General features: G+C 61.2%; 1 protein-coding gene across 11 annotated transcripts in view; it reads right to left on the bottom strand.

Moving 5' to 3' along the window:
- The window catches only part of HDAC5 (histone deacetylase 5), a 108,266-nt gene that overhangs the window by 17,223 nt on the left and 63,238 nt on the right, over positions 1 to 27,805 (bottom strand). For 6 of the 11 annotated variants that reach the window (XM_073325925.2, XM_073325930.2, XM_073325926.2 and 3 more), the window contains 15 exons: positions 27,525 to 27,781; positions 25,091 to 25,235; positions 24,175 to 24,289; positions 22,710 to 22,840; positions 21,592 to 21,723; positions 16,960 to 17,072; positions 14,214 to 14,348; positions 9,707 to 9,929; positions 8,674 to 8,888; positions 8,190 to 8,471; positions 6,009 to 6,174; positions 5,012 to 5,145; positions 3,592 to 3,712; positions 2,768 to 2,817; positions 2,563 to 2,670 (listed from right to left, as the gene is read on the bottom strand). In XM_073325925.2, the coding sequence (XP_073182026.2) occupies positions 2,563 to 2,670; positions 2,768 to 2,817; positions 3,592 to 3,712; positions 5,012 to 5,145; positions 6,009 to 6,174; positions 8,190 to 8,471; positions 8,674 to 8,888; positions 9,707 to 9,929; positions 14,214 to 14,348; positions 16,960 to 17,072; positions 21,592 to 21,723; positions 22,710 to 22,840; positions 24,175 to 24,289; positions 25,091 to 25,235; positions 27,525 to 27,781 (2,327 nt within the window). Of the gene's footprint in view, positions 1 to 2,562; positions 2,671 to 2,767; positions 2,915 to 3,591; positions 3,713 to 5,011; positions 5,146 to 6,008; positions 6,175 to 8,189; positions 8,472 to 8,673; positions 8,889 to 9,706; positions 9,930 to 14,213; positions 14,349 to 16,959; positions 17,073 to 21,591; positions 21,724 to 22,709; positions 22,841 to 24,174; positions 24,290 to 25,090; positions 25,236 to 27,524; positions 27,782 to 27,805 lie in introns of all 11 variants that reach the window. The other 5 variants (XR_013635084.1, XM_073325924.2, XM_073325927.2 and 2 more) reach the window with 5 other exon arrangements.

Below are 27,805 nucleotides of genomic sequence, written 5' to 3'. Positions count from 1 at the left end.
GGGACTGACAAAGCCCTGGCTGGGATGATTTAATTGGGGATTGGTCCTGCTTTGAGCAGGGGGTTGGATTAGATGACCTCCTGAGGTCCCTTCCAACCCTGATATTCTACGATTCCATGATTCTATGACTGACGTGTTGTCCTGGGTTGGGACAGTGCCTAGCACAAATGGGCGCCCGGGTCTATCACTGGGGCTTCCCAGCCCAATACAGACAATAAATGACAACAGAACGAGCAGAAGGGTGACCCACAACAGTCCCTGGAGCGACCCTGCAGGTGTTCCCCCCGCAGGGAAGCCGCCATTCCTGTTAGCCCAGTCTACCCTGCCTCTTCCATCAGCATCAATGTCCTCAGCTGGATTCCAGCGGCAGAGTCTTGCTCACGGAAGAGGCTGGATTCCAGAAACAGCAGCAGCTTTCACGGGCGGATCTGGGCGCCTCGGCCGCCATTCGTCCCGCGTGCCCCGTTTCAGAGGCGAGGCAACCAGGCGCAGCAGTAAAAAGACTCGCTCGAGGTCACACGAGGCGACTCCTCGGCAGAGCTGGGAAGAGAACCCAGGAGTCCTGCCCCCTGCTCTCTTGCGCTAATGACATAATGACACGCCTCGTTCCGAAGCTGAGACTAGACCCCGGGAGTGCTGCGGCCCTGTTCCTCCCTGCTCTAACCCCTAGACAATACTGTGATCCCCGGAGGCCAGTCACACGGCTGTGACTCCGTTTCATTTCCAGTGGCTGGATAGTGTAAAAAGGAGCTCCGAATACCACTCGGGGGCCTCCTTTTCCCAGGTGTCTCTTCCTGGAATTCCTTTCCCAGGGGCGGGTTCCGTGATCGCAGGCGGGAGACGTCCCTGCGTGCTCTGTGCCATGGGAATATTGGATACCCCCAATCCCAGGCCGTGTCCCCCTCTATTGGTCCCCGGGGGAAAGGGGAATTCAGCAGCAGCTGGCTGATAGAGACAGCCTCTGATCAAACCCGGTGCATTTGATCCGGACAGGACAGAACCCAGAATCCCTGGGACATTGCTTTGACACAGCCCCCGTCCCCAATTCTCCCTGACTCAGGGCAACGAACAGTCCTGTGCCAGCAGGCTGGGGGTAAATACATGAGCGACTGCGTTCGAGGGAGCCTGTCCTTTGCCGCCCAGTTTCTCCGCGGCCACCACAGCCAGAATCCAAAGGGCAGGGCAGGACGGGCAGGGTCATGGGGGCTGGTTTGCCGGATCCCAGCGACATCAGCAAGACCATGCGGGAGAGGCCGATGCAGGCAAGGCTGCTTCCCACATGGCTCCTCTGACCTGGCAACTGGCCTCGGAGTGTTCTCCCCGTGGGCGAGCCCAGCAACATATGCAAACCCACCCTGCTGGAGCCCCAAGGGGGAAGTCTGAGGAGCAGGGGTTAAAGCAGGTTGGGACAGGGGAGGGGAGCTCTCTCTGCCGCAGTCAAGGAGGAGGGAGAGTGTTGGGGGAGTGCTCTGCTCCCCCCTTAACTCCTTCTGATGAACCCCAACACGGATCAGTGAGGACTCATCTCCACACCACAGCTCTCTTCCAGGAGAGCTGAGGGAGAACTCCCTGAGTTGCTAGCAGCAGTAGGTTGTTATCCTCTATGTGAACCAGCTCCATGTGAATTTGGGACCTCCAGCACCAAAAATCACAATCCCCTACTCCCTGAGCTAAAGGGTCAGCCCCTCCAGCTATGGAAAGGCCCTGGGGGCAGGGAGAGTCTTTTTGTTCTGTGTGTGTACAGCGCCTAGCACCATGACTTGGGCCCCTAGGCCAGGGGCGGGAAAACTTACGGTCTGGGGGCCACATTCGGCCCTCCAGACATTTTAAATCGGTCCCTCGAGCTCCCGCTGGGAAGCAGTGTCTGGAGCTTTCCCGACTCTGGTGCTCCAGCTGGAGAGCGGGGTCGAGCTCTTGCCCCACTCCGCATGGCTCCCAGAAGCAGCAGCATGTCCCCCTTCCGGTGCCTATGCATAGGGACAGCCAGGGGGCTCTGCACGCTGCCCCAGCCCCAAGCACCACCCCCGCAGCTCCCATTGGCCGGGAACTGCAGCCAATGGGAACTGCAGGGGTGGCGCCTGCAGACAGGACAGCGAGCAGAGCCACCTGGCCGCACCTCCGCATAAGAGCCAGAGTGGGGACATGCTGCTGTTTCTGGGAGCTGCTTGAGGTAAGTGCCGGCCACAGCGTGCCCCCCTGCCCCGCTCCCATGCCCCTGCCCCAGCCCTGATCCCCCTCCCATCCTCCGAACCCCTCGGTCCCAGCCCGGAGACCCTCCCGCACCCCAACCCCTCATCCCCAGCCCCACCCCAGAGCCCGCACCCCCAGCCAGAGCCCTCCCGCACCCCAACCCCCAATTTCATGAGCATTCATGGCCTGCCATACAATTTCCATACCCAGATGTGGCCCCTGGGCCAAAAAATTTGCCCACCCCTTACCTTGGCGCTACAGTATGACAAATAACGACAGACAGGAGCAGGCCGTTGCAGTGGCCATGCTCCGCCACTAGAGGGAGATGTGACGGAGCACCCCCAAACACCTGGCTGCGTGCGGGAGACTCACCTTGAGCTCTCCCGAGGCCACCTTGAAGGCTAACTCCACCAAGCAGCCCACGGCCATGCGGACGGCGCTGGACGAATGCATCTCGTTCCACACCGTGTCGCTGTCCACCTGCCCAGAAAGCAAGCCAGGCCGTTACCAGGGCCGCCTGGGGGGCACACCGTGGAGTCCCCGAGCTCCCCAGCCCCGCCCCCGAGGAGCTACTCACCCCGATGCCGCCACAGGGCAGGACCGCATACATCTTCTGGCTGATGGGACCTGGGCAGAGCAGAGGGAGCAGTGACAGACAGCCAAGAGCCCACGCCCCTGCCTGGGGAGGGCACGGTCCCCCTCACCCCGCCCCTCGACATCTGGACTGGGAAGAGGTAAAAATGGGGGGGAATCTGGACACAGGGGTGTAGGAGTTGCCATGACACATCTCCCCACTGGGCCCACTGAGGCTGTGTCCCAGCGGCTGCCGGAGTAACGGACTGGATTTGGACTAGTTAGTCCAACATCCAACCGCTCACCAGAGCAGAAAGGGTCCTCGGTCCCCACTCGGCCCACCAGGTCACCCTCCCTTTCAGAGCCAGAAAAAGAACCCAACGCCCCTGCTCTAACCCATAGGGAACACTCCCCTCCCAGAGCCAGGAAAAGAACCCAGTCCCCCTGACTTCCAGTCCCCCCTGCTCTAGCCACTACGACGCACTCCCCTCCCAGAGCCAGCGACAGAACCCAGGCGTCCTGACTCCCACTCCCTCCTCCCCCCTCCCGCTCTAACCAACAGGCCTCCCTCCCTTCCCAGAGCCAGGGACAGAACCCAGGTGTCCTGACGCCTTGGCCCCTGCTTTAACCATTAGGCAGTCCTGCCTTTGCTAGAGTAAAAGAAAAGATGCAGCCACCATGAAGACGACGTTGCCCCTGCTGTGCACACGAGGCAGGGAGCGTGAACAGCCCAACCCGCCTCCCGCCGTAGCCAAAAGCCCAGGGACTTGGTGGGAGCGGGCAGGGCCCGAAGTCACCCTCAGACGGGGCACTACCAGGGCTACATACCTAGCAGCTTCTTGCTGTCGAGTTTCTGCCGGTTGAGGGGGCTGGTTCCATAGAGCAACGTGTGATGCTCCGAATGGACCGTCTGGATTTCATCCAGCGTTGCTTTCCTGCCCCGGATCCTCTGGCAGAGAGAGAGAGAGGGGTGAGGGCAGGTCCCCGGCGGGGCTGTGCCTGGCCAGACGGTCCCAGGATCGTCGCTTTATGGAGGTAGCTGGGCTGGGAAATCTGTCTCAGTGCTCGGGGCACACGGCCAGCCGTCCGCTTCGAGGGGCTCAGGATCAGCACCGGGGGTCCTGGGTTTTTGCACCTCAGAGGTGACAACCCTGCTTCTGAACGGGGTGAGCTGCAGCCAGGGGTGGCTGGATCGTGGATGCTCTTACCTCACGTGCTGGGGACCAGTCAGCTGACTGGGGTCCCCTCCCGTGGGGCAGGACTGCAGGGGGTGTGCTCCCTGTATTCGGAGGCCGTGCAGAGCCCTCTCCAGCCCCTGAGGTAATTCAGAGCCACCCCAGAGCTGCTTTAACCTGTACTGCACTTCCTATCGCCCCCTACAGGCCGTGGGCAGCAGAGAAGAGCAGCAGCACAGAACACTCCAGCCATACCCCCTCCCCACCATATCCCTAGGCTGGCAGGGGCGGGGGTTTCTCAGTGGGCTATTGCCACCCCCTTTGCGGGGCAGGCTGCTCCACGCAGGGGGAATCCGATCTCACTGACACCTCTGGCGGGCAGCTGGCCGGGCTGGATGGAGCTGGGGAGGGTCCATCCCCACCCGAGTCTCTTGCGCTAGGAAGGGCGACGTCTGCACTACACAGTGAATCCGGGCTCTCCCCCCGCCCCCGTCCACACCCAAAACCCTCTCGCCGGATTTGGTGGGGCTTTCAACCCCAGCTGGCTGGCACGGCTGAGGCTTGGCGCCCGGGTGCTGCTTTCCCTCGGGCTGATAACCTCACTTTGCAGCGAGAACGCCGGCTAAACCCTTTGCACGCCGAGTCCCACAATCCCCCCACGGGCCAAGGACAGACAAGTTCTCCCACGAGAGAGAATCACAGAGCGGCTCTGTGTAGTGCAACACCAAGAACCGGGGGGCTGTGCCCCCGGAAGTCCCAGCGACACACCTGGGGGAACGCAGTGCCAGCAAGGGCCCCGTGACTTGGGCAGGGCTTTGCCCCATGGCTGCTCACGCGCGGGCGGGTGCCCATCACCGGGGCTAACTCTGCAGTGACGACGTCGGAGATGGTGCCGGGGCGCCACGGTTGCCATCTCTGAGGTGGGACAATAAACCAAGGCCCCAGCTACTCATGGTCCCATGACACGTTCTGCACGAGGTTCAACCCCTGATAGCTGCCTCCTGAGCCCCCACATCCCCCCACCCTGCACCAGGGCAGGGGCGTTCCCCCAGCCTCCTCCTTAGGATCCTCACCTCGCACTTGCTCAGCAAGCCGGTCTCCTGGAGCCTGGACCAGATGCTCTGGATTCTCCCAGCATGCTCTGGGTGAATATTAGTGTTCCCGCACATACACTGATGCTTTAGCATGAACGTGTCATAGATCACGCCTGGGGGAGAGAAGGGAAGGGACAGGAAGTACGGCAGGAACCCCATGGCAGCCAAGATCCCTCTGGCTGTGGGGCAGCCCATGGCCTGGGGCACAGCCCTGGAGGCTTTCCTAGGGGCAGTGAGCAGGTGTCACCCACCCTACTCGGTGTGGCGGCTGGGAGAAGAGACAGATTGCAGGGCTCAGGCTGAGGGGCTGTAAGATTGCAGTGTAGACGTGTGGGCTCTTCCCGGGCTCCGAGACCTGCGAGGCGGGAGTGTCCCAGAGCCCAGGCTCCAGCCCGGGCCTGAACATCAACACTGCGATTTTACACTCGCAGCCTGAGCCAGCTGCCCCGGGCTCTGTGACTTGGTGCCGCGGGTTTTTTATTGTAGCGTAGTCCTGGGTCTCTTTTCTAAGGCAGATCATCCGGAAAAGCAGAGAGAACTTGGCTGTCTCGGCCAATTGAGACTCCTCCTGCCAGACCCTGCTCCAGAATCTTACATTTTCATTTTCTCAATCATTTAAAAGTTTCTGGGCCTGAGGGCTGTAAAAGAAACCGTCCAAAGCTGACCCGGGCATGAGCCACATCCTGATGTCCACCTGAGTCCGCAGACAAGCACACGAAGAAGGCCTGAGCTGCCCCATTCAGCGCAGCGGGATGTTCACTCTGAAGTCTAATGATGACTGTTTGCATTAGCGGTTCCCCGACTGATCAAAGCACTCAAGAAAGGAGAGGGATGATCACGTTATGTGCTTCTGCACGTTTTTGTAAACAGCACCCCACTTCAGCATCGTGAGGGTGGAGCTTGGGCTGTGGGCATGGCTTGGGCTGCTTTTCCCCCCAGGTGACCTCTGGGAGGAGCGAGACACATGACTTCTTACCGGTAGTGAATAGGTGTTTGACCGGGGGTTCAGCCGTAGTGGTCTTTATGCCCGCGGTGGCAGGCGAGGACTGGGTCCGGCTCAGCGCTTGGTGAGGCAGGGTGGCAATTGTCAGGGAAGCTGGGAAGAGCTGGATGGGCTGCAGCTGCTGAGCGTCTGGGAACACCTGCCAGAACACGGCGCAGAGAGAGGATGTACACAGGGCGGAAAATTCACCGACGGCCGAGCCCTCCAGAGGCAGCACGGTCCAGCGGCAGGGCAACAAGCGGGGACGCAGGTTCTGTTCCCAGCTCTGCCACTGACCCACCCAGGCCCCTCTCCGTGCCTCAGTTTCCCCTCCCATCCTTTGTCTGCTCTGCCTATTAAGACTGTACATTCTGTAGGGCAGAGACAGGATCTGTGCAGAGGCATGGCCAGCTGGCAGGGGGCCCAGCGCACGGGGCAAGCGGGCACCTTCAGTCCCACTCAGCCAGCTCTGGGCACTCGCACATCTGTCCGAATCTGCCCCATACCGCCTCCCGCTGAACCAGGTTGGCTTTCGATGCCCCACAACACCCAGGCTGTGGCATCCGCATTCGCCCAGCAGCCAGGCTCCTCCTGCCCCTTTCCTCTGTGTCATGTTTATAACCCTGTAGAAAACCAGCCTGCAGTGCCCCAGGTACCCCCGGTGATGAGGTTAAGGGCATGGGTTGGCCCAGGGGTGCAGTTCCCAGGTCTATCCCTTTCCTCGTGCCAGGGCCCGACAACACCACAGCGCACCGTTGGCACTGCTGAGACACCAGCGGCTTCCCACCTGCCCGCCCGCACCGCTCTCCTTTTACAAACCCCATCCCCTCCGGGGAACGAGACTCATCCCTTCCCGCCGCGCGTCCACACGCACCCCCGCCCGATCAAATATTCAGCAGCCGGGGGAGCGGGGATGCGAGAGGCTTTGGATGAGTCATACCCCGGAAGCAGCAGCAGCTGGGTACGACGCGGGGGGGGGCTGTGCGGGGGCCGGAAGCGGGGAGCAAAGAGGGCGATGCGCGGGTGTGGATGAGTCACTCGCCCCTCAGAGCCGGGGCTGATGAATGGGGAGCCGGCTTGGCAGGCAGCAGGCTCGGCAGAGGCGGAGCTGAAAGCCGAAGCGGGCCGCGGAGAGCTGGCTCGAACGGCTGCAGCTGGGCAGGATGGGAGACGGGGGCCGGGGCGTGCCAAAGGACGCAGGGCTTTGGGAGGGTGCGATCAGGCGTGAGAGCGCCCCGGGGGCGCGTGCGGCCGGCCACGCGAGGTGGGCCTGCATACCAGAGCACGGCCAGGCATGCAAGCGGGTGGTTACTGTGCCCAGGCCTTTGCCCCACTGCCAGCTGTGGCTCTGCTCATGCGCCCAGCCCCGCGACTGGGGCCACTTTCCACTGCCGGCCGGGGCTTTCATCAGGAGCCAGCCCTAGCCACCTTCCAGTTGCCCGATGATCTCACTAGCCCGTTTCTGTGTAAGCTGGACCCAGCTGGCCGGGGCGAGCGCCTGCTACCCTGCCCCGCCACAGCTGGCTGGCCAGGGCGAGCCCCCCACCTCCCAGCCCCCCTGGCTCTCCCAGCAGCCCGGTGGGGAGCCTCAGGAGAGAAGGACGCCCCCTCCCAACCAGCTGTGAGCATGACGAGCCCTCGGTGCAGCCCCCCATGAGCACAACACACCCTGGCAAGGGAAGCTGGGGGCCTGAGCCAAACCCCTCAATGGGGGATGGGGAAAGCTGGGATCCGGACCCACATGGTGATGGGCCAAGGATACGTGCCTGGATCAAGGCGGGCTGGAAGGATCTGCAGGGCAAACAGCTGCCCCACCCCTACCCATTGTGCAGGCTGGAACGGCGTGACCCCTGCAGCCACACGCTGCAGCTGGAGTAAACATTTGGGGCGAGCATCTCCCACGGCTGCCCCCTCCTCCCAGGGGTCCCACATCCCCCATTAGCACAGCGTCGCCCTCTGGTGGCTGGAGCACAGAAGAGGATACGAGCCTACTACAGGTGCCAGCTGGGGGAGTCACTCCTTTAGCCCAAGCAGCAGCGGCACAAGGCCTTAGCGCTGACAGTCCTGGGTTCGAATCCACCTGTCAGCCTAAAGAGAGGGGCCGTTCTCCTGGCAGATGATGCATAAGGTAGAGGAGACCCGAGTTCACTTAGGGGAGCAGTGGGAGGGGCTCACCTGCTTGTAAGCCATGCCCAGCTCCTCCACCTCCGGTGAGTCGATGGGCTCTTCTTCATCCCCGCTCGCGCCCCCGTCGTCCTTCACCGGCTCGCCGCCCTCGTCCTCCTCCAGCTCGTCCTGCGTGCTCTCGCTCTCCGGCGAGCCGTCCACCACCAAGGCCACCGGCCCCAGGGGCACCCTGTCCTCCAGCAGCACCTCCTGCTGCTCTGTCAGCTCCTCCTCCGTCTCCTCGGGGTGCGTGGTGGGCTGGCGGGGCAGCTCGCCCGTCTTGGTGATGATCTTTAAAGAGAGGGGCAAGGGCTCTTGGGGCTGTCTACGGGCACAAGGGGTTGGCGCCCGGGGCCACGTATGGCAGCTGATACGCCCCCCCCCCCTGCCTCGCAGGTGGCCCAAGGGGAGGGGGGGCTTTCTCTGGTGATCGACAGGCTCAAGCCGCCCCGCCCCGTAAGCCGCCCCGCCCTGCCCCATTCCCCCGGCCAACCTTGCCAAGCTGGATCTGCTGCTGCTGTTTCTGCTTCTCCAGGAACTGCTGATGCTGTTGCTGTATGACGAGCTGCTGCAGGGCCTGGGGGCTCTGGGGCAGCGGGGACGACTGGGTGCGGCTCAGCGGGCGGTGCCGGGGCAGCTTGCTGACCGTCCGCATGTTGGTGGAGCCGCGCTCGCCCGTCACCAGCGGGGACTGGCCATGGAGCGGCACTGGAAGGAGAGAGCACCCGGGCGGAGGGTCAAGCGGGACGCACGGGGGGCTGCTGGTCAAGGCGTCAGGACGCCTGGGTTCTCCCCCCCCCGCGCTGGTCACTGCGCAGGCGGCCGGCCTTGCTCCTGGCGTGTAGGTTGCCACGCCGCTAAACACGCACAGGGCGACGCCAGGCAGCAGGGCGGGGGCACGGCCGGGAACGAAACCCTGCGCCCCGGCCCCCTGCTGCGCCTGCAAGGCAGCCCCCCCTCCCAGCAGGCTATCCATCCCACGACCCCTCTGGCCTGCCTCCAGCTTGGCCCCCCGCAGGCTGGCGATTCTGTCACAGAGGGGTGTTGTCTAGTGGTTAGAGCCGGGGACTGGGCGTCCGAACGCCGGGCTCTGTTCCCAGCTCTGGCCTAGTGGTTAGAGCCGGGGACTGGGCGTCCGAACGCCGGGCTCTGTTCCCAGCTCTGGCCTAGTGGTTAGAGCCGGGGACTGGGCGTCCGAACGCCGGGCTCTGTTCCCAGCTCTGGCCTAGTGGTTAGAGCCGGGGACTGGGCGTCCGAACGCCGGGCTCTGTTCCCAGCTCTGGCCTAGTGGTTAGAGCCGGGGACTGGGCGTCTGAACGCCGGGCTCTGTTCCCAGCTCTGGCCTAGTGGTTAGAGCCGGGGACTGGGCGTCCGAACGCCGGGCTCTGTTCCCAGCTCTGGCCTAGTGGTTAGAGCCGGGGACTGGGCGTCCGAACGATACCAAGCCCCGTCTCAGGGCAGCTGTCCCTCGGTGATGGCCCCCTGCCCTCCCCCAGCATGGCCTGGGCCCCCCCGCCCGCCCTCACCGGCGATCAGCGTGTTCTGCTGGCGGGCCTGCTCCAGGAGCAGCACGTGCTGCAGCAGGGAGGCGTGCCCGTGGCTGTTGGTCTCGCCCTCCAGGGCGACCCCCAGCAGGCAGCCGGGGATGGACGAGGTGCTCATGAACTTGCCCGTGAGGGCCCCGCCCTGGCGCAGCGACTGGATGGCGTGGCGCTCCGCCTCCTGCTGGGTGGAGAGCTTCGGGGAAGCCTGCGGGGGAAGGAGAGAGAAGAGAGAGTGTCGGGGGGGGGGGGGGGCTGCTCCTCTGCAGACCTTTGCCCTGCTCCTGAAAGCTGGCCAGGCACAGGAGGGCGCGATCATGTCCCCTTCCCCCCCAACAAACACACCTCTGCCTGCTCAGGGCTCCCAGCCAGGACGGGGGCAGCAGGGTCTCCTGTGGACCACAAACCCATTGGGCTTACCAATGGGGAAGGGGGGTATTAGGACCATGAATGAAGTAACCCGCATCCGGGTCTGTCCCCATCTCTGCTCCCCTCCCCAGATGGCTGCAAAGCCCTGCCCCAGTGAAGGTGGAGCTGACAAAGATGTCCCATGCCCTGTGCACCTTGGCTGGTGGCCAGCGTGCCCACCCATGGCTGCCATGGGCTTGCAGTCACGCCCGGCTCGAGAAGTGGCACCGGCCAGCTGGGTGCCCGTCCTAGATCTGCCTGGAACCATCCGCATTAAAGAGGGTTAAGCCCTTGGGCCGACACCCCCAGCCTGAGCTGAAGGGCCCGCTCTGCCCACCGCCATCACAACCACGAACACCACCAGGGAGGCTCCCGCCACCTCAGAGCCACGCCTGGCATGCCCACGCTGCCGCAGGCCTGAAATCTTGGGCTCTCGACGGTCCCCCGCCAGGGGTTTTCAGCCTTTTTTCATGTGTGGACCGCTACAAAATTTCGAAGGGAGGCGCGGCCCCCTCTGGAAATCTTAGCCATAGTCCGTGGGCCCCCAAGGCTGCACGGACCCCAGGTTGAAAACCACTGTTCAAGACAGACCCTGGCTGGACACCCGGCCTCACTCGGCTCAAGGAAACTGGAGTGACCAGCGGCCTCTTGGCTCCAACCCCAGGAGCAGGCTTTGTCTCCGGGCAGGACGAATCCCTCTCCCGCCAAGCCCCTTCCCATCCAAACAGCTGCTCGGCCCCTCGGCTCTCAGGGACGAGGTCTCCACTTTGTGTAAGCTGCTCACAGGAGCACAGGGCGTGGCTGGAGCACGCAGCGAACTCTGCCAACGCATCTTCAATATTTGCACTTGCCCCTCCGCGCACCCCGCTCTGCCAACGCACCCGAACCCTGCCCTGCAGCCCCCCGCCCCGCAGCTCTGCTCTCTCCCGGGCATGCAAGAATCGGAGCAGTGGGATAACACCCGCGAGACACGAGACAGCGAATGCCCCACTCCTCCCAGCCTCGAGCCCAGACCGGGCTAAGTCCCCATTCTCCTGCATTCGCCCCATTGCAGCCTCCTCCCGCCCTGCGGGGAGAGATGGAAAAGAGGGGAGGAAATCACGTGCAAAAATGTGACAGCAACTGGGGGAAGCTGACCGAACCCCGCGGTCCCCACATGTGGGCAAGGACCCATTCTGCAGCCGTGGGCCCATCCTCAAGCCGGGCTGTTGTTTTTTCGGGGAAACAGTTGATTTCTTCAGTATTATTCTTTGTTCGGATTTGCTAATTACGGTTTAAAACCAACAGAGCCACAAGCAGCTAAGGAAAGTCAAAGGTGACGGATGCCCCGACTGTTTGATGTGCGGGACAGGGTGGAGACAGTAACGAAGAGAAGGAGGGGGCCGCATGGAAGGACAATCATTTCCAAACAAGGAGGCCGGAGAGTTTTACCCGCTTACCCCCCGTACTGAGCCCAACCATCTTAGGGCCCTTAATGCCACCAAGACTCCAAAGTGCCAGGTTTGCAAAGGCCTTTCCACACCGGTACCTGGTGGGTTCTTCAATAGCACCTGTGTGTGACGGGCGGCTGTTTGGTGAGGGCAGCGTGATGGGTGGGGCGTGATGGCTGTGTGTGTGTGTGTCTGATGGACATATGTGTGTGCGTGTGAGAGAGAGATGGACCTCTGTGTTCGTGTGATGGATGTGTGTGGGTGTGGGTATGTGATGGACCTGTGGGTGTGGGATGGACCTGTGGGTGTGGGAGGTCTGATGGATCTGTGTTTGTGTGAGAAAGAGATAGAGAGAAAGAGAGATGGACCTGTGTGTGTGCGTGATGGACGTGTGTGGGTGTGGGCGTGTGATGGACCTGTGGGTGTATGATACAGAGAAAGAGAGATGGACCTGTGTGTGTGTGCGATGGACCTGTGGGTGTGGGTGTATGATAGAGAGAAAGAGAGATGGACCTGTCTGTGTGCGTGATGGACGTGTGTGGGTGTGGGTGTGTCTTATGGACCTGTGTTTGTGTGACAAAGAGAAAGAGAGATGGACCTGTGTGTGTGCGTGATGGACGTGTGTGGGTGTGTGATGGACCTGTGGGGGGTGGAGGGGTGGCCGATGGACCTGTGTGTGTGTGTCGGATGGACGTGCGTGTGGTGGGGTGAGCACTCAGCCTCCCCGGTACAGCCACATTTGACAGGAGCAGGGTCCGACGCGCTGAGCACCCCAGAGAGGGGAGCCAGTGGGACCAGGCCAAGGGGGACGGAGCAGGCTCCGGCCGGTACCCGCACCACAGAACTGAAGTCGGCCCCTCAGCCCAGGGCTTGCGCAGAATCAGCCGGGTCAGAACCGGGTCCCCAAAGCAGCCTGGCCTGTCTGGGTAAAGTGCCTCCCTCCCTGGGGGGTGGAAGCAGCCTGACCCGCCGGTGGGACAGTGGGGTCCCAGCGAGACGCTGGGCTTTGCAGAGCGGCCAGACGCAGCCAGTCGCAAGGGGCTTCTCTGTCTGGAGCCCAGCTCACCCTGAGGGCACATCCCCAGGCCAGGCAAACAGCCCCACACCCCCCTCTGGCTGCACGGGGCCGAGTCACCCCTAGCAGGTTCACAGACCCAGACCCATTTGTGGGTGATCAGAAAACTCCCCACCCTGACCGGGCTGGAAGTCCCCACACCTCGGCCCCCAATGCACGCTGGCCCCCAAACTACGGTCCCAGTTCCAGGCTGCACTGAGATCCCAGGGTTTGCAGCTCTGCTCTGGGACCTGGCCATGCATGGGGGTCTGAGCGCATGGGCCTGCAGAGGGGAGGGTGGCAGATCAGAGGGGGGCCCCTAGCGACACTAGCGTAAGCTGCAAAGAGAATCTCCTAGGAGCTCCCCCTGCAGGCAGGGCATGCAAAGCCCTGGACACACCTACAGAGCCTTGGGGGGCCATGAGCCTGGGGGGGACCATGCTACAGCTGCAGCAACTCTCTCCCATTACCCCCACAATAACCACAGCTTAGCATTTATCTAGCGCTATTTAGGATGACAATTCTTTCAGGCGGGGAGAGCTGCCTAGTGGCGAGGGCTGGGGAACGAGGGGTCGGGACCCCTGGGTTCTATTGCTGGCTCCATCGCTGACTCCCTGCACGACCTTGGGCACGTCGCTGTCCCCGGTCCGTGCCTCAGTTTCCCCATCCCTGAAATGGAGGTTAAGAGGACTGGCTTGTTTTTATGGAGCTCTTCACCGGCAAAGTGCTTTACGCGCTTTGACTGCTGCTCACTATGCTCCTGTGAAGAACTGTTCCCTGGGAAACTAAGGCACAGAGCGCTAAGTGATTTAACTAAGGCCATGCCAGGTTCCGGTGGCAGAGCCAGGCTCAGGACACAGGAGCTCCTGGCTCTCAGGGTTGCTCAGTTTTACCCTGGCACACAGCAGAGCACGTTCCTCTGCCTGTCGTTTTCCTGCTACTAGGGGCTGAGGTTCTAAGCTCATCTCACCCTTAATCTACAGCAATGCTACCCAGATTTATCAGAATGGGGGTGCTGTTGCCCCCCTCAAATAACTCGAGGGAAACGAGTGCTGCTCACCCTGTAAGGCAGGGATAGTCCATTCTTTTTTGTCAAGGTCCAAATTTCTTGGTCAAGGTCCAGACTCCAGAGAAAATCATTTTAAAAACACCCCCAACAATAACGATAAGCAGCAGCAAATTAAAAGATTTCAGGGTCTGTTCAAAAGGATCTGGCGGTCGGGATATGACCCCCAGTCTGCCTATTAACTACCCCTGCTGTGAGGTAAAGCTCTGCCTTCGTGCAGATTATCTCTAGTGTGTGGGAGCCAGGACTCCTGGGTTCTTGGCCGGGCTTTCCCACCGTCATCGACATCCGCGCGACGTGGGTGCGAAACGGCCCCCAGCTCAGACTGGCTCCACGCTGCCCCCGCCCTGTGCTGGTGCACGGGACGATGCAGCCCTGGTGTGCCCCGACAGCGCACACCCCTGGCATGGGCACGGTCTGCCTCACTCTCCCTAGTGCCAGGCGCTGCCCCGAAGCGCGGCTTCTGTTCCCCCTACTGCCTCTATCCTCGCTGGGGGGGGGGTCGGGTTGCCGCACGTTTGCGCCCATACTCACGTTGAGGTGCGAGTTGGTCACGGTGACCGTTGCCTGCAGTCCCAGGGAGATGTTGGGCAGTGACGGGGAGGTATAGAGGCTGAGCTGGCTAGCGGACCCGTCCATTGCCAGGGCTCTGTGCTGGGGGAGCAGCTGCTGCAGAAAGGAAGGAAGGACGGAGGGAGGGAGTGGGGAAGAAAGAGACAAGGGTAAAAAGCTACGTAAGCGAGAGAGGAGGACGTGGCAACAGCTCAGGTGCGGCTGGTCAGCCCCAGCCCGCCAGAAACAGGACTTGCTAGGGCAGCACTAGCCAGCAGGGGGTGCTCTCTTCCAACGCAGGCGTCAAACAAGCAGATTAGCCCGAAGCTCTGTCCTAGCAAGGGCCTTGGGGAAGGGTGGGGGGGAAGCAGCGTGTGGATGGAGAGGGGTGGTCCCTACGGTCTCAGCTCTGCAGCTATTAGATGCCAAGAAGGACTCCCCCCATGACCTTGGGCACGTCACTGTCCCTGCTCTGTGCCTTAGTTTCCCCATCCCTAAAACGGAGGGTAATGGGACTGGCTTGCAGGCAGCCGAGGGGCAGAGACGCTGCCCGCGTCAATGACTATTGCTCTGGGCCCCTGCCCCCGAGGAACTTGCTGAGCCCCATTGCAGCCCCACAGCCTGGCACCTCTCGAGCTCCTGTCCTTGGATGGCCTGGGATCCGGCCCCCCCAACTCCCCCTGCTGAATTCAGATACGGTGGGTAAAACGTTAGCTCCAGCACCCCAGGGAGAACCGGCCCAGCCCTGGCACCCCAGGAGGGTGAATGCCCCGCCCCTAGCACCCCAGAAGAACCTCCCCCTAATTCCACCTCTACTCAGCTCCGGTGCCCCAGGAAAGGGTGCCCCCCAGCATGCCCTCTTCCCTCCCCCAGTGAGCACCCTCCCTACTCAGCGCCGACACTGTAGGGCCCAGACTTCGTTCCATGGATTTGTTCAGCCCACATAGCCCCCGAGGTGAGGTGTCCCCTCGGCGCTCCCAGCCTCGCCCTCTCTGCCCTTATCCACGCAGCAACCTGCATCTGGGAGCTAAGCCCCACTGCAGAAATCGGGGGGCAGCAGCTCAGGCTGACTGGCGATAAGAGATGTCTCTGCCGACCCGCCGGATGGCTCCCCTGGGCAGGCACACGGCCAGCCCTGCCCCATCTCTCTCTGTGCCTTCGCCCTGTGCTTGCCTCTTACTTCCATTGTCCCTCCGGTTTATCCTGGGCCTGGCGGAGTTAACGGAGATCCTGGGCATGCTTCCAGCTTCCCCACTACAGCAGGAGAGAGGGGGCGTCCCCGTCTCTTCCAGCAAAGCGCCTGGATCACGACCAGTTACGCCAAGCGGCAGCCCAGAGACCACCATCAGAGCAGTGCCCTCCTGTGTTCGTTCGGCGGGGCGGGGGGAAGAGAGATGCAGAGACCTGAACAAACCTATGGCTCAAGTGGGTTGTATTTGGGTTCGGACCTGGATGTTTTCAGAGGATCTTGCAGGCTGTAGGACCAGGCCAGGGAACCCCCTGATGACGACCAGCAGGGCCTAGCTGATAGGCTGATGGTGGGAGCCTAGAACCCGCGTCCCGCCGAGATCCGGCACTGTGCATCACCAGGGACACAGCCAAAGGGCCCGTGGACACAAAAAACACTAGCTGTGGCCGACACAGGGCTGCGAGTGGTCGCGAGGAACTCCATGTCGGCCAACCAGAGCCCGCCCAACCCCGCCCCATGTCCTGTGAGTGGAACGTCCCCGGTCCTCTCCCAGCACGCACATGGGGGGCCCAGCTCGGCCGCCCCAGGATGGTCCCTTTAACGATTTAAAGGGGACATTGTCCCCGTCACACCCCACAACCAGGGCCGTCAATCTCTCTGCACCAGCCGCTCCGGTACGTCTGCTCATCCTGAAACTACATACGGCGATTGCATTGGGGACCTTCCCCTCCGAAAACACCAAGGAGCAGGAAGGGTAACTGACCAGCTTCCAGCTGAAGGAACCGGAACAAGTAAACAAAGGGCAGCAACCACGGGGAATGAGATTTAAACGACCGCCTGACTCTACCGAGCTCATGTCACTCGGATCCTGAGGAAGGTATCTGGGGGGGTTAGTTTGGTCACTGGCTGTTTTGTTTTATTTTTTAGGCAACATACGTTTGGGTTTTTTTTTTCCCAATGGCAGCATCCCAACTACAGAGGAAGAAAAAGGCCCTGTCACTCTCCCAGCCCCAGCTAAAAATACCCTCAAAATCCCAAATCACCCAAAGGCTCTTTTCCCCCAACCCTCTGGGAGTCACGCGACTGCGGCGAGCGAGAGAATCGGCGCCGTTTCCACTAGAAAGTCCATCGTCCCACTAGCATCCACCCAGACACGCCTCGCACACGCGGGCGGGTCGCTTGTGTCACACGCCAGCGATGTGAAGCCCCCAGCAATCCCCACCACAGGACGACACAATATTAACCCTTTCCTCCTGGAACGCTGCGGCCCTCCTGTAACCAAAGAAAACGTTCAGAGACAAGACAGAAAAGAGGGAAACGTCCTTGACGTTACAACAGCCACAAGATTTGCCCGGAGAGCGGGGAGAACAAGGAAAAGTGCCGAGCGCGTATCAGTGCAGCGTCGATGGAGACGGGGCAGGTCCACTGAGGAGACGAGTTTTCAGCTCTTTGGTCAGGGCTCGCGCTGAAGAAAGCAAGCAAGGACTGGAGTGGGGGAGGCCCAGCGCCCCCCGGGGGGGCTCCCTCTGCAAACCTTACCTCGGTGTGGATGTTGGGGGCAGAGCCAGCGAAGCCATTCTCAGCGATGGTACTGTTGGAGCTGTTCGGGGAGCTGGGACCGGACCCTGGGGCACTGTTGCACACAGAGGAGACTGCAAGAGAAAGGGAGAGTTGCGTATACGTCATCAGCTGCCGGCACAGACGCCCGTTCCCCACAATGCTCCCGAATGCCAGGCCAATCCAGATGTCGTTCCCGAGTGCCGGGAGCTAAACCCTGCAATCTTCGTTGGTCTTCCCAAGTGGGCTCACCCTGTCCTGGGCATCCAGCATGGACCTGGACCGGCCCTGAGGGCCAGACTAGCAAAGGCATTGATCTGCACCAGCCAATTTGGCATGGATATCTGCACAACTGACCCGCCATGGGTCTGGGAGGAAGGGACGCTGCCTTTGGGCAAGACTTCCCCAGCGTCAGTGCACTCCTTCCACACTGGGAGAGGGGTGCAAGAGTGTTGTCTAGTGGTTAGACAGGAGACTCAGCAGGAGTTCAAGTCCCAGCTCGGGGAGCGTTCAAGTCACTGCTTGGCTCCATGCCTCAGTTTCCCCGACTGTTGCTTCTCCTCGCAGGGGTAGGGCTGCAGGGGTTACATTCTGTAGTGTTTGCCAAGCACTTTGCAAGCCCTGAGTGGAAGGAGCTAGGGAAGGATGAAATGTAATTATCATCAGCTGACCCCAATTCTTGGGCCCAAAGGATGGGCACAGAGCCGGGCTCAGGGCTTGCTAAATCCCTGACACAGGACCCTTTACAGCGAAGGGTATTACCGCTCCGCACGGCTCCCTGCGTGGTCCGGAATCGGGGGGGCTGGCCACACATGCAGTTGTGATCATGAGCTTTATGGTCCCGCTGCCACCTCTCGCACGGCTGGAACGAGATCACGTTCCCTACCCAGCCATGGCCCGTATCCCCCAGGGCTGCGCCCTCGTGGGCCCCGGTGCAAGCAAGGGTAAGCCGATAGCGGTCGGAGTCAGTAGTGGATGGAGCAAATGACCGCGCCACGGAGACTGCTGGATTTAACACAAATCCAGATGCAATGCACCGAAAAGAAAAAAAATCCCATCTTCCCACACAGCAGGGTGGGCATGGACCCCCCACCCCCCCGAGCCTCCCCATTCCCCGGCTGCAGCTGCCCCAGGCCATTGGGCACTCCAGGTTAGAAATCCAGGTCAGCACAACCCTCCAATCCAGACAGGTACGAAAACAACCGCTGGCTTCATGCCCCCGTCCCCAGCCTGCTCTGCACCCCTCCCACCCCCACCCATTGTCACTAGGTGGGGGAAAGTGGATCTCCAAGCACCACCTACATGCCAGGGGGCAGATCCTCAACTGGCGTCAACCGGCATCCCTCCATTGACTTCCACGGGATGCTGATTTACATCAGCTGGGATCTGGCCCATGGCCGTCAACAGACTTGCCCCAGCTGCAGATCGGGCCCACTGACGCTCCGCGGAGGGACTCCACCCTGCAACTCAGGAAAACAAGTACCTGCCCCTGCCCTTGACATCTGCCACCACTAGCAGCCCCAGGGAGGCTCCAGAACGCCTCGGACGTTATATAACAGCGGCTCAGAGGCAGCTGCTGCATCTGTCCCCACCCCACTCCCCTGCAAAATATTTCCTTAAAGAGCAACAGATGCTCCTAGATTATCCACCCCTCCTCCCCACACACACACACACACACACACACGGCCCTGCACAGATTACAGGGCCTCTGGATTAATTTTTTAATTCGATATTAACGCTTGGTTGCATAACTGCGAGCGGGCTGCAGCCCCGCCAGAGGAGCTGGGGCGACTGGCTCATTCCTCGCGGAGCCGGGATCCCGTCGCCGGGGGCGGGCCGGCCTGGGTTTCGGAGAGATGGACGGGCCCGATCGCCAGCGGGTGTCAATCGGTGCATGTCTGCCGTCCCTGCTTGTCTGCGCAGGCTCCAGGGGGCCAGGCACAATATTAAATCCAACCAGGAAATTAAACGCAAGAGGGAAGCAGCAGCCAAGCCCACAAACCCCAGCCCTTCTGCAGAGACCATCACTAAAAATCCCCATCACAGAATCCATGCCCCTCCCCAGCCCAGGGGAATGGGCTTTGCAGCATGCCCTGACGGTCCCCAGATTTAGGCTATTTCCAACCAGCGACGGGGGCCTGAATTTCAACATCCAGGGGATACCCTGTCAGCAGCTCCCTCTCTCATAAACCTCGGGCGGGTCAGCTCGCCCAGCAGGGCTGGTGGCAGGCGGCCTTGGCAAACAGATTCCACGCCACGCAGGGACAGATTTTCAAAAGAGCTCTCGGCCAAATTTCAACAAGGAGTCCAGTGGCACCTTAAAGATGAACAGATTTATTTGGGCATAAGCTTTCGTGGGTGAAAAACCCACTTCTTCAGATGCATGGAGTGAAAATTACAGATGCAGGCATGCAGCCACTTGCAGGGCCAGAGCTCAGTTCTCGTTCAGATGCTGAAATCAGAGCCAGGTTTTCACAATGGGCCCAGCAGTTCCCACTGTCACTCAACCAGCATCTGATGTGCTTTGGAAAATCCTAGCTGTTTGGGTTCCTAGGTCAAAGCCAACATCAGGACACTAAGGCAGCCAGTCAGGGCCCCAGAGCCTTGCTACCATCAAGACCCTCCACTTAATAAGTGAGGTTTCCATCTTCGGTCTCCAAATGGAAATTCAGTGCCGTGCTCTGGTCTGCAGGGGAAACAGGCAGGCGGGGGCTGGACCGGTCACCAGCTCTGGCCCAGACATTTACCCTGGAAGTTGCAAACCCGAGTAGCCAACAACGGACACACATACACAGTCAAAGGGACTGATGCAGACTATAATCCATCCTCAGATCTACCAGCATCACCCAGGCCTTGGATACACAGTAAAGTTTCTTTGCTATAACCTAAGTCCTGGTCTACTCTTAAAATGTAGATCGACCAAACACCATCGCTCAGGGAGGTAAAAAAAATTCACACCCCTGAATGGCGTAGTTAAGCCAACCTAGGTACTGTGGCTCGGGGAGGTGGATTTCACCTCCATCGCTGAAAACCCCCTTCCGTCGATGTAGGGAGTGTCCACACTACAGCGCAGCGTCGCTGCAACCTACGGCGGATAGTTGTACAGGTACAACCCCCGTGAGGACAATCTTATTCCAGCATAAGAGGATCACGTATGTCACTGGGGAAGGAGACTAAACCACGCTGAGAAAAACCGCTCAGGGCTGAGACGGTCCAAACAGGGATTATACCTGTACAACGATATCGGTATAACTGGGGAAATGTACCCATGTAGACAAGGCTTTAGTCTCCTCCAGGCCTGCTCTGCTCTAGGAAGTTTCACTCATGTGCCCAACCAACAGTGCCTTGCCAGCACCAGCCCTAGTGTGGACACGGGCAAAAACTTCCTTCCAAAGAGTTCCGCAACTGGGTTAAGCGACTGACCGAACTCTGGCTGTGTCTCTGCGAGGGATGTTTGTTCTACAAGTCTCTCCCTTAAGGGAGCATCAGCCAGCTTGCCCACATCCATGCCCCAGAGGCTAACGGGACGCTCCCAGTGCAGAGCCAATTGTGCACACAACACTCACCACCCGCACACGCCAGCCAGATATTTCTCTATTTAGCCTCTCCGGGGCTCCAGGCACAGACCAGCAATTCTAACTGACCCTCCCCGCACTTCCCGAAGCTAAACGAGGCGAAATGACAATGGAGAGTCTCCCCCTTTCCCAAGCAAAAGGAGCACGCACACAACTGCACCTTAGCTGCTGTTTGCACGCACGATCACGTGATTTGCGCGTGCATTCCCCATGGCCGCGGGTTCAAATCAGGCGCGCGGTTGCGTACGCAGCAGGAGATCTCGCTGGACGCAGGTCAGCGTGATGATATTCAGAGACCCAGTGCTCCACCCGGCTGATGTTTGTGGGTGAAGCAATGAAAGGACACAGCCTATGTACTTCTCTCTGCTTAGGATCTACCACGCCCTTCTCTGTCCTGTCCGAGCCCCGCACAGAAATTCAAGGTCACCATGCGGGTCTAATCAAAGACGATCGCTCCCTGCCCAACCATTCCTTTCTGAACATCACATTCTCACCCCTTTGGGGTTCAGCTTTTCTGCAAAATAACAATGGACTGGAGCCACAGCTGTGAGCACGCCCAATCCCCAAAGGCTTGTTCATCACGGTGGCTGTTTGTCATGTGTCCGAGGAACAGTTCTGCTGGAGACCATGCTGCCCAGCAATTAATGATACGAGTATCTAGTGCTTCTACACTGTAGCAGGTTTCAGGCATCGACCCCCAAGTGTTTTACAAAGGGAGGCAGCAGCAGCATCCCTCCCCCCACCCCACATGGGGAAACTGAGGTATGGACAGGGGAAGTGACTCACCACTAGGGTAAATCAGTGGCACAGCTGGGGTTAGAACCCAGGAGTCTGGGCTCCCAGCCAGGTGCTTTATCCACTGCACAACGCTGTCCCCCCTCCCCTCTCTAGACCACACCAGACACAACTTCCGTTTAATCAGAATCAAAGCACCGTGTTGAACGATCAAGAGGCTCCCGTGCGCCGACGGGCAGCCCCCGCGAGTCTGTCCCGCAGGCAGCCCGCCAGCCGGGCCCCTGGGCGTGCAGGCGTCGCTCACCCGTGATCTCGATGGCTCTCTTTTTGAACGTGCTGATGACGGTCCCGTCTTTCCTCCGCAGCAGGGGGCTGCTCCTGCGCTCGGCCACCTTCTGTTTTAACCGCGAGCGCACTTTTAAGTTGGGTTCCGAGGCTGGACGGGGAAAGGAAAAGCACCATGAACGGTCCCACCCTGACTCGCTGCCCCAGGCCCGTCTCCCACTGCCTCCCAGCCCCTCGCTGGCAGCTCCTGGCCAGTGCCCGGCGCCCGTGGCTCTAGCAGCCTCCTGCCGGCTCTCAGCTAGAGGGGCTGTGGCTGAGTGAATGACATCAGCTCACTCTCCCCCGGATCCTACATTCCTGCCAGAGCCCGGAACAACCTTCCTTCCGCTCTGTCTGTCACGCTGACCCTTTCCCCAGGGGGACCCCAGGGTGTCCGTTGCACCCCTCAGTCCTCAGGGGCCCGTTCCACCCACAACAGCAGGCCATCCCCTTCTAGACACCAGCTGTTTGGACTGGATCGGGGCACTCAAGCAGCTTTGCCTCCGGGCGGGCGGGTCAAATCCAGCCTGGGGCGGTAGTGAGCACCAATTGCTGCCCTCTGATGGCTGTTTGGTCTCTGGGGCGGGGGGTCTGGTCCGTAAAGCACTTAACGTTCTACCCTAGGGGCTTTGCAAAGAGCTCAGGGCCAGGTTTGCCAGGGCTCCACTCCCCGTATCAGGGCCAGATTTCCAGACATGCTCAGCTCACAAGGTGCTGGACTCTGATGAAAATTTGGCCTCTGATTCTGGTGTCCAAATGAGAACTGGGCTCTTGTGAATATTAGGTCCTATATTAATAATTACAGCCCTCCCCATGCTAGGGTGAACCTGTGCTAGCTACAACCACAGATCCTCCCCACCTCCCTCCAGACACATTTTTGTGACACCTGCCCAGCGGGAACTAGACTGAGACCTGCCCAGCTCATCTCACTCAGGCTCCCAAACAGCCAGCAGGTGGCAACCCTTTGCCGCCGGCTACTGCCCTGGGTTGGATTCGAACCAGTGGCCCGGAGGCAAAGCCGCTCCTGTTCCCCTGATCCAGCCAGCCAGCCCCACCGAGGCGGATTGTAAGTTTCCCTTCCCCTCCAGCGGCACTGACCGGTTTTCCGGAGCGGAAAGTCATCTCTGCTGTCGTATGTGCCGAGTAGGGGTAGTTTGTAGGAGGGTGGTGTTCCCGGGCTGCCTGTCTGGGGAGGGGAACTCTGGTCCAACGAGGTATGATGGGCTCCCCTGCGGAGACAGGCCAAGAAGCAAAGCTGTTAGAGAGGCCCACCCCGTTAGCTGGTACCTGTGCACCCAACTGGCCGTAGAGAGACAGGCTGCCCCGTGCCCTAGCCTGAGTGCAGACTCACTCTGATCCAGCCCCCCGTCAGTCCTACCCATGCAGGGAGACGGGTCTATCTGAGCCTACCCACAACCCCTCTCTCCCCGCCTAGCTGGGGATGCCCTCCAGGTGACACAGTGTAACTCAGGCCCCATCAACTCGAGCGGGGGACCTAAGTGACAACCCGATCCCCTCCCCGGGGCGGATAAAAAGCAGCTGTCCGGATGGGACTGAGGCCTGCCTCCGCTGGGTTCTACATCCTCGGGCCGAGCAGCGGGGCACCAGCGTCTAGACCGAAAGCACTCGCTCCAGCCAAGGCTGCGACGTGGGACAGGTCCTGGCTCCGCTCCAAGACCCAACCACGTTCTAACCAGGGCAGAGGGACCATCGGGCTGTGACGGGATCCCCCCCGGCCAGGGCTGCACGCACAGCTCCTGGCAGAGCTCTGGAGAGGATCAGGAGAAATGTGTACATGGAGGGGGGGGGTAACAATTTCGGTGGGATCCCCGGGGTCTCTGAGCAATCCCCGGCCAGGGTGCGTGGACCCTGGTGAAAACACAAAACGTTACTGGTAAGGCGGGAGGAAGTGCGGGGGAGGGGGACGGCCCGTCAGGGATCTGTTTTTAGCCGGTTAAGTGGATTTATCCCCTAAGCATCCCTGGGCTCAGGAAGTGGAGTAGGTCGCTGGGATGCAATTAGCCACCACGTGTGCCAGCCCATTTTTAAAGCCAGAGGCGAAGAGAGACGTCACAGCCACCTCCCAGCCTCGGCGCCGGGCCGGGGTCCCTCCTTGGGACCCAGAACAGGGCCATTTTGGTTTGACTGGATTCGGGTTAACCGCACACGTCCCTGAGTGATGCCCTGGCCTCCTGGGGAAGGCTGGCGCATCCATACGCCACCCAGAGACTTCCCATTGGGATGTTACGCTGTACACACCCCACTACCCACCCCAGGGCTCCAACAAAGATACCCTGCCGGAAACAAGGGGGGGGGGCGCGTGGCTTAGCAGACAGAGGGACTGCGAACCCAGGCTTGCATGGCCCACCAGACCACAGCACAGGAGAGAACCCAGGAGTCCTGACGCCCCCCCCCCCAGCTCTAACCACTGCACCACACTCCCTCCCAAGGCAGAGCACGGAACCCAGGAGTCCGGGATCTCAGTCTTCTGAGAGGCCCCAGCCAGTTCATCCAGCGCTCCGCTCCTCCTCTCTGGCTCTGCCACGCCCGCCGGCCAACCTACCAGCATTTGGAGTGCTGTGGGAGGGAATGGTTGAAGCTGCCTGCCGTCACCTCTTTTGACTTGCTGAGTAGGAACTCCTGGAGCTTTAGCTTCACTTCTGTGCTGGCAATTGCACCTGCAGACAGACAGGACGTGGTCCACGGGAAAGGCACAGGCTGACCAAGCGCTGACCAGAGCAGGGCTGGGGAGAAGGATTCCCCGAGCCCCACGGGCGTTGAGCGCGGGCTAATGCTTCCTGGGCTGGGTGACCTCTGGACTTGGGCGCTGAGCGGGGACGCACCAATAGATCCCCACCAAGGCTGGCAGACAAGGGGCTTGGGTCTTTTATTTAGACCCGGGTCAGGACCGAACGCTCAGCCCAGACCCGACATGAGTCTCAGGGGCGTGGGCCTCACCCGGGGCCCCTCCCGCACTTCTGGTTCCAGGTCACGTGCAAACTGGGCCCCTGCCGGGGGCCACGTGCCCCCCTGCAAAGCTCTATACTGTGTCCCCAGGGCCGAGGGAGACAACTTCCCCCAGCATGCAATGCTGTCTCTCGAGCCACACTCCCAGCAAGCAAAGCTCCGCCGGGATCCAGACGGAGCATGGCTGGGATCTGCGCTCTCCCCGGGCCGCCCCTGCCTACCAAAGAGGAGGGCAAGCTGCCATCTGCTCCCTGTCGGAATAACAGGCCACTCCCCTTGGAGCTCCCGGCCAGCTGCCCACGGGGCACCCTCAGCGGGGCAAGTCTGGGCCTTCCTGGCATAGGCATCACCGCTCAAAGTTAAAACTGGAGCCCAGCCAGATCAAAAATACAGGCCGGGAGGCTTTCGATCCCCACGGCCCCCGGGCCAGCTTTTGCCCCAGCTGGGCCCAAGCTCCGCAGGGCAGGGGGGGGGGGGCCGAGCGCCTACCCCCGCCCCCGCCCCGCCCTCACTCTCTTTGCTCTTCTCCTTGTTCCGGAGGATGAGGAGCTGCTGCTCCAGCCGCTGCTTCTCCAGCTCCTCCTGCCGCAGCTGCTCCCGCTTTCGCTGCTGCTCCAGTTCCTGCCGCCGCTTCGCTGCCAGCATCTCCTGCTGCTGCTGCCAGGCAGAGGGGGGCCGGGTTAGCGGGCCAGGGATCAGGCGGGCAGAGGGGGCAGAAGCCAGCAGCGGGGGGGATGAGACCAGGGAAGAGCGGGAGGGGGTAGCTGGGGGGGAGACTAGGTGGGGGCAGACCAAGTGAGAGCCGGAGGGGGGACAGGTGAGAGGGGGAGGGAGGGTGAACCCAGGTGGCAGAGGAGACCCTCGTTCGGGGGACCCAGGTTAGCGTGGAGGGGCCCCACCCTCTTGCCGTCAGAAAAGCACACACCCCCTGCCTGCGGGGCCCAGTCACAGCCCACGGCGCGGGGCTGGCAGGGAGGGGAGACCGGGGGGGGGTGGTTCCCAGAAGGCCCGGCTGTGGCTGGTGCAATGGGGCTTCTTTCAGCTCAGAGGCTGGGGGTGGGGGGGCACTGGAGGTGGGCAAGGAGGCATCCCGCCACGAGCAAGGATTAAACCCAGGACTCGGCCGGCTCTCCCACGGGCTCCTTGAGGAGAGGGAGCTGCTCAGAGCAGCCCTGCTAGGAGCTGGCAAAGCGCCCCCCACCAGGGCAGCGTGCATGGAAGCCCCCCCATCCGACGAGAGCCAGGCCTGCACCGCCAGCACGGGGCGGGGGGGGGGTCAAAGATGCAATGAGATGGAATAGGGACGGCTGGGACATCGAGCCCTAGGCAATGCAGGGAGCCAGCAAGGGATGCTGGGAAAATTTGCACAGTCTGTCCCACCTGCATTCCTTGCCTTCCTTGGCTATAACAGGCTGGTGGGTGGGGGGGGGCTTTGGGTTCTCAGCCTCCGGTCTGAAACCCGGACACGCCTCTCCTACCCACCAGTGCAGCTGTGTTGGCTTCAGGGGTGAACGAGCAGAGAATCAGGCCCCCTGCACCTACAGTCCACGGGCCGGCCCCGGCCGCTCAGCCCGCTGCGGTACGTTCCACCCCATGCAGCATGCGGGCTGTCTGGACGAGACCTCGGTAAAGCAAGCTCCTGTGGGCTCTGCCGGGGAGCAGCAGGGGGTTGCCCTTGTCTCAAATTCTCTTGCCCCTTCCCCTGGCATTGCCATGCTATGTGCTGGTGGGGTACCACCCCAGAGGTGGCTGCATGTCAAGGGATCGATCTGGGATCCTTCAGGATGAAAGGAGCTATAGAAGCTTGCAGTGCTCCATAGGGGAGAGCTCCCTCCTTTACGCAGGGGAAAGGAAGGACAATTGTGTATTACTGTCGTTTTTGCACTCTGTTTGTACAGCGCCCAGCACGGTGGGAACTTGAGCCATGACTAGGCCTCCTAGATGCCACGGTGATATGAGTAACAATAATAATTAGTGGTTGATTTATGTAGTGCCTCTGGAAGCCTCCAAAGGTCTCCCACAGGATTGCAACCTCTGCCCACCACTGCAATGCAGCCACTTCTGGGGTGGAACGGGGCAGCCACCCTGTGCTAGCAGTTCCACAGCAGGTTCGGATGGGAAATGAGGAGGAACGCTGCCCGCAGCTAAAGCAAGAGAGGAATCTTGGGCTGGTGAAGTGTAGTCAACCCCCTTTCTCCCCCCAATCAGAATGCGGCAGGACGCCAGGGTCCTCATGAAAAGGGCCACAGGATTTCAATGATCAGAGAGCTTTGGCTCTGAAGCTCAGCTGAAACCAGAGCCCCCTTGTGCCATGGTAACAACAACCTGGCCAACCCCAGGCTTTCAAACCTCACCCAGAAGCCACGCCCCTCCACCCCGAATGATGAGATTTAAAAAAATAATAATGGGGGGGGGTTGTCTTTTTTAATTCCTTTTCTGCTTTTGGAGCCTTTCAGGGTCGCGTTTCTCTCCGCAACCCAGGGGGTGGGGCTCGAACTGTTTGTATTTTTAAACGAAAGCCGCAATTCTCAGGCCTCACCTGACTCCGGGAGCTGGGGCTTTCAGAAGAGGGCCTGATACCGTGAGACACCAACTCAGGATAGGTTGGCAAGAGCTGGGCCCCACCCCACTAGGCCAGCCCTTCCCCTCTCGAGTCACTAACTCCTCCCAGAAGGCTTTGTGCCGCTTTAGAGCGGTGGACCCCCCCAGGCGAGGGGGCTGGGCGCCATGGCAGCCATTTCTACCCACTCCTGCAGCCTCCTGCCGGGCCGGTCTCCCCTCCGGGCGCCAGCCAGGCTCAAGCCTGCTCAGCTGCTGAGTGCGGACAGGGTCTGGGCCTGCGGGGCGGTGCCGACAGGGAGAGCCCCGCGGGCTGGCGGAGCTGGGCAGGGCTCGGAGAGGCCCTCCGGGGGGCGGGGCGGGGGCAGCCCCCGCCGGGCGCCTCACCTTGAGGTGCTTCTGCAGCTGGACCTCGTGCTGCCGCGTCAGGTGCTCATGCTGCTTCTGGAACTCGGCGAAGAGCAGCTGCTTCTGCAACTGCTGCTGCTGCTTCAGGGCCAGCAGCTCCTGCTGCAGCTGCTGCTCCCGCAGGGCGGGGTCCACGCTGGGCGCACCGCCCCGGGCCTCCGGCCGCAGGGCCGCCGGGCCGCCGGCGCCGCAGGAGTTCGGCATGGCCACGGGCAGCGCCGGCTTCACGTCGACCGCTGGGGAGCAGACAGAGACAGGCC

The sequence above is a fragment of the Lepidochelys kempii genome, chromosome 27, assembly GCF_965140285.1.
Source record: "Lepidochelys kempii isolate rLepKem1 chromosome 27, rLepKem1.hap1, whole genome shotgun sequence".
NCBI classification, from domain to species: Eukaryota; Metazoa; Chordata; order Testudines; family Cheloniidae; genus Lepidochelys; species Lepidochelys kempii.
The sequence above is the reverse complement of the archived record's forward strand: the minus strand, read 5'-3'. Positions and strand labels throughout refer to the sequence as shown.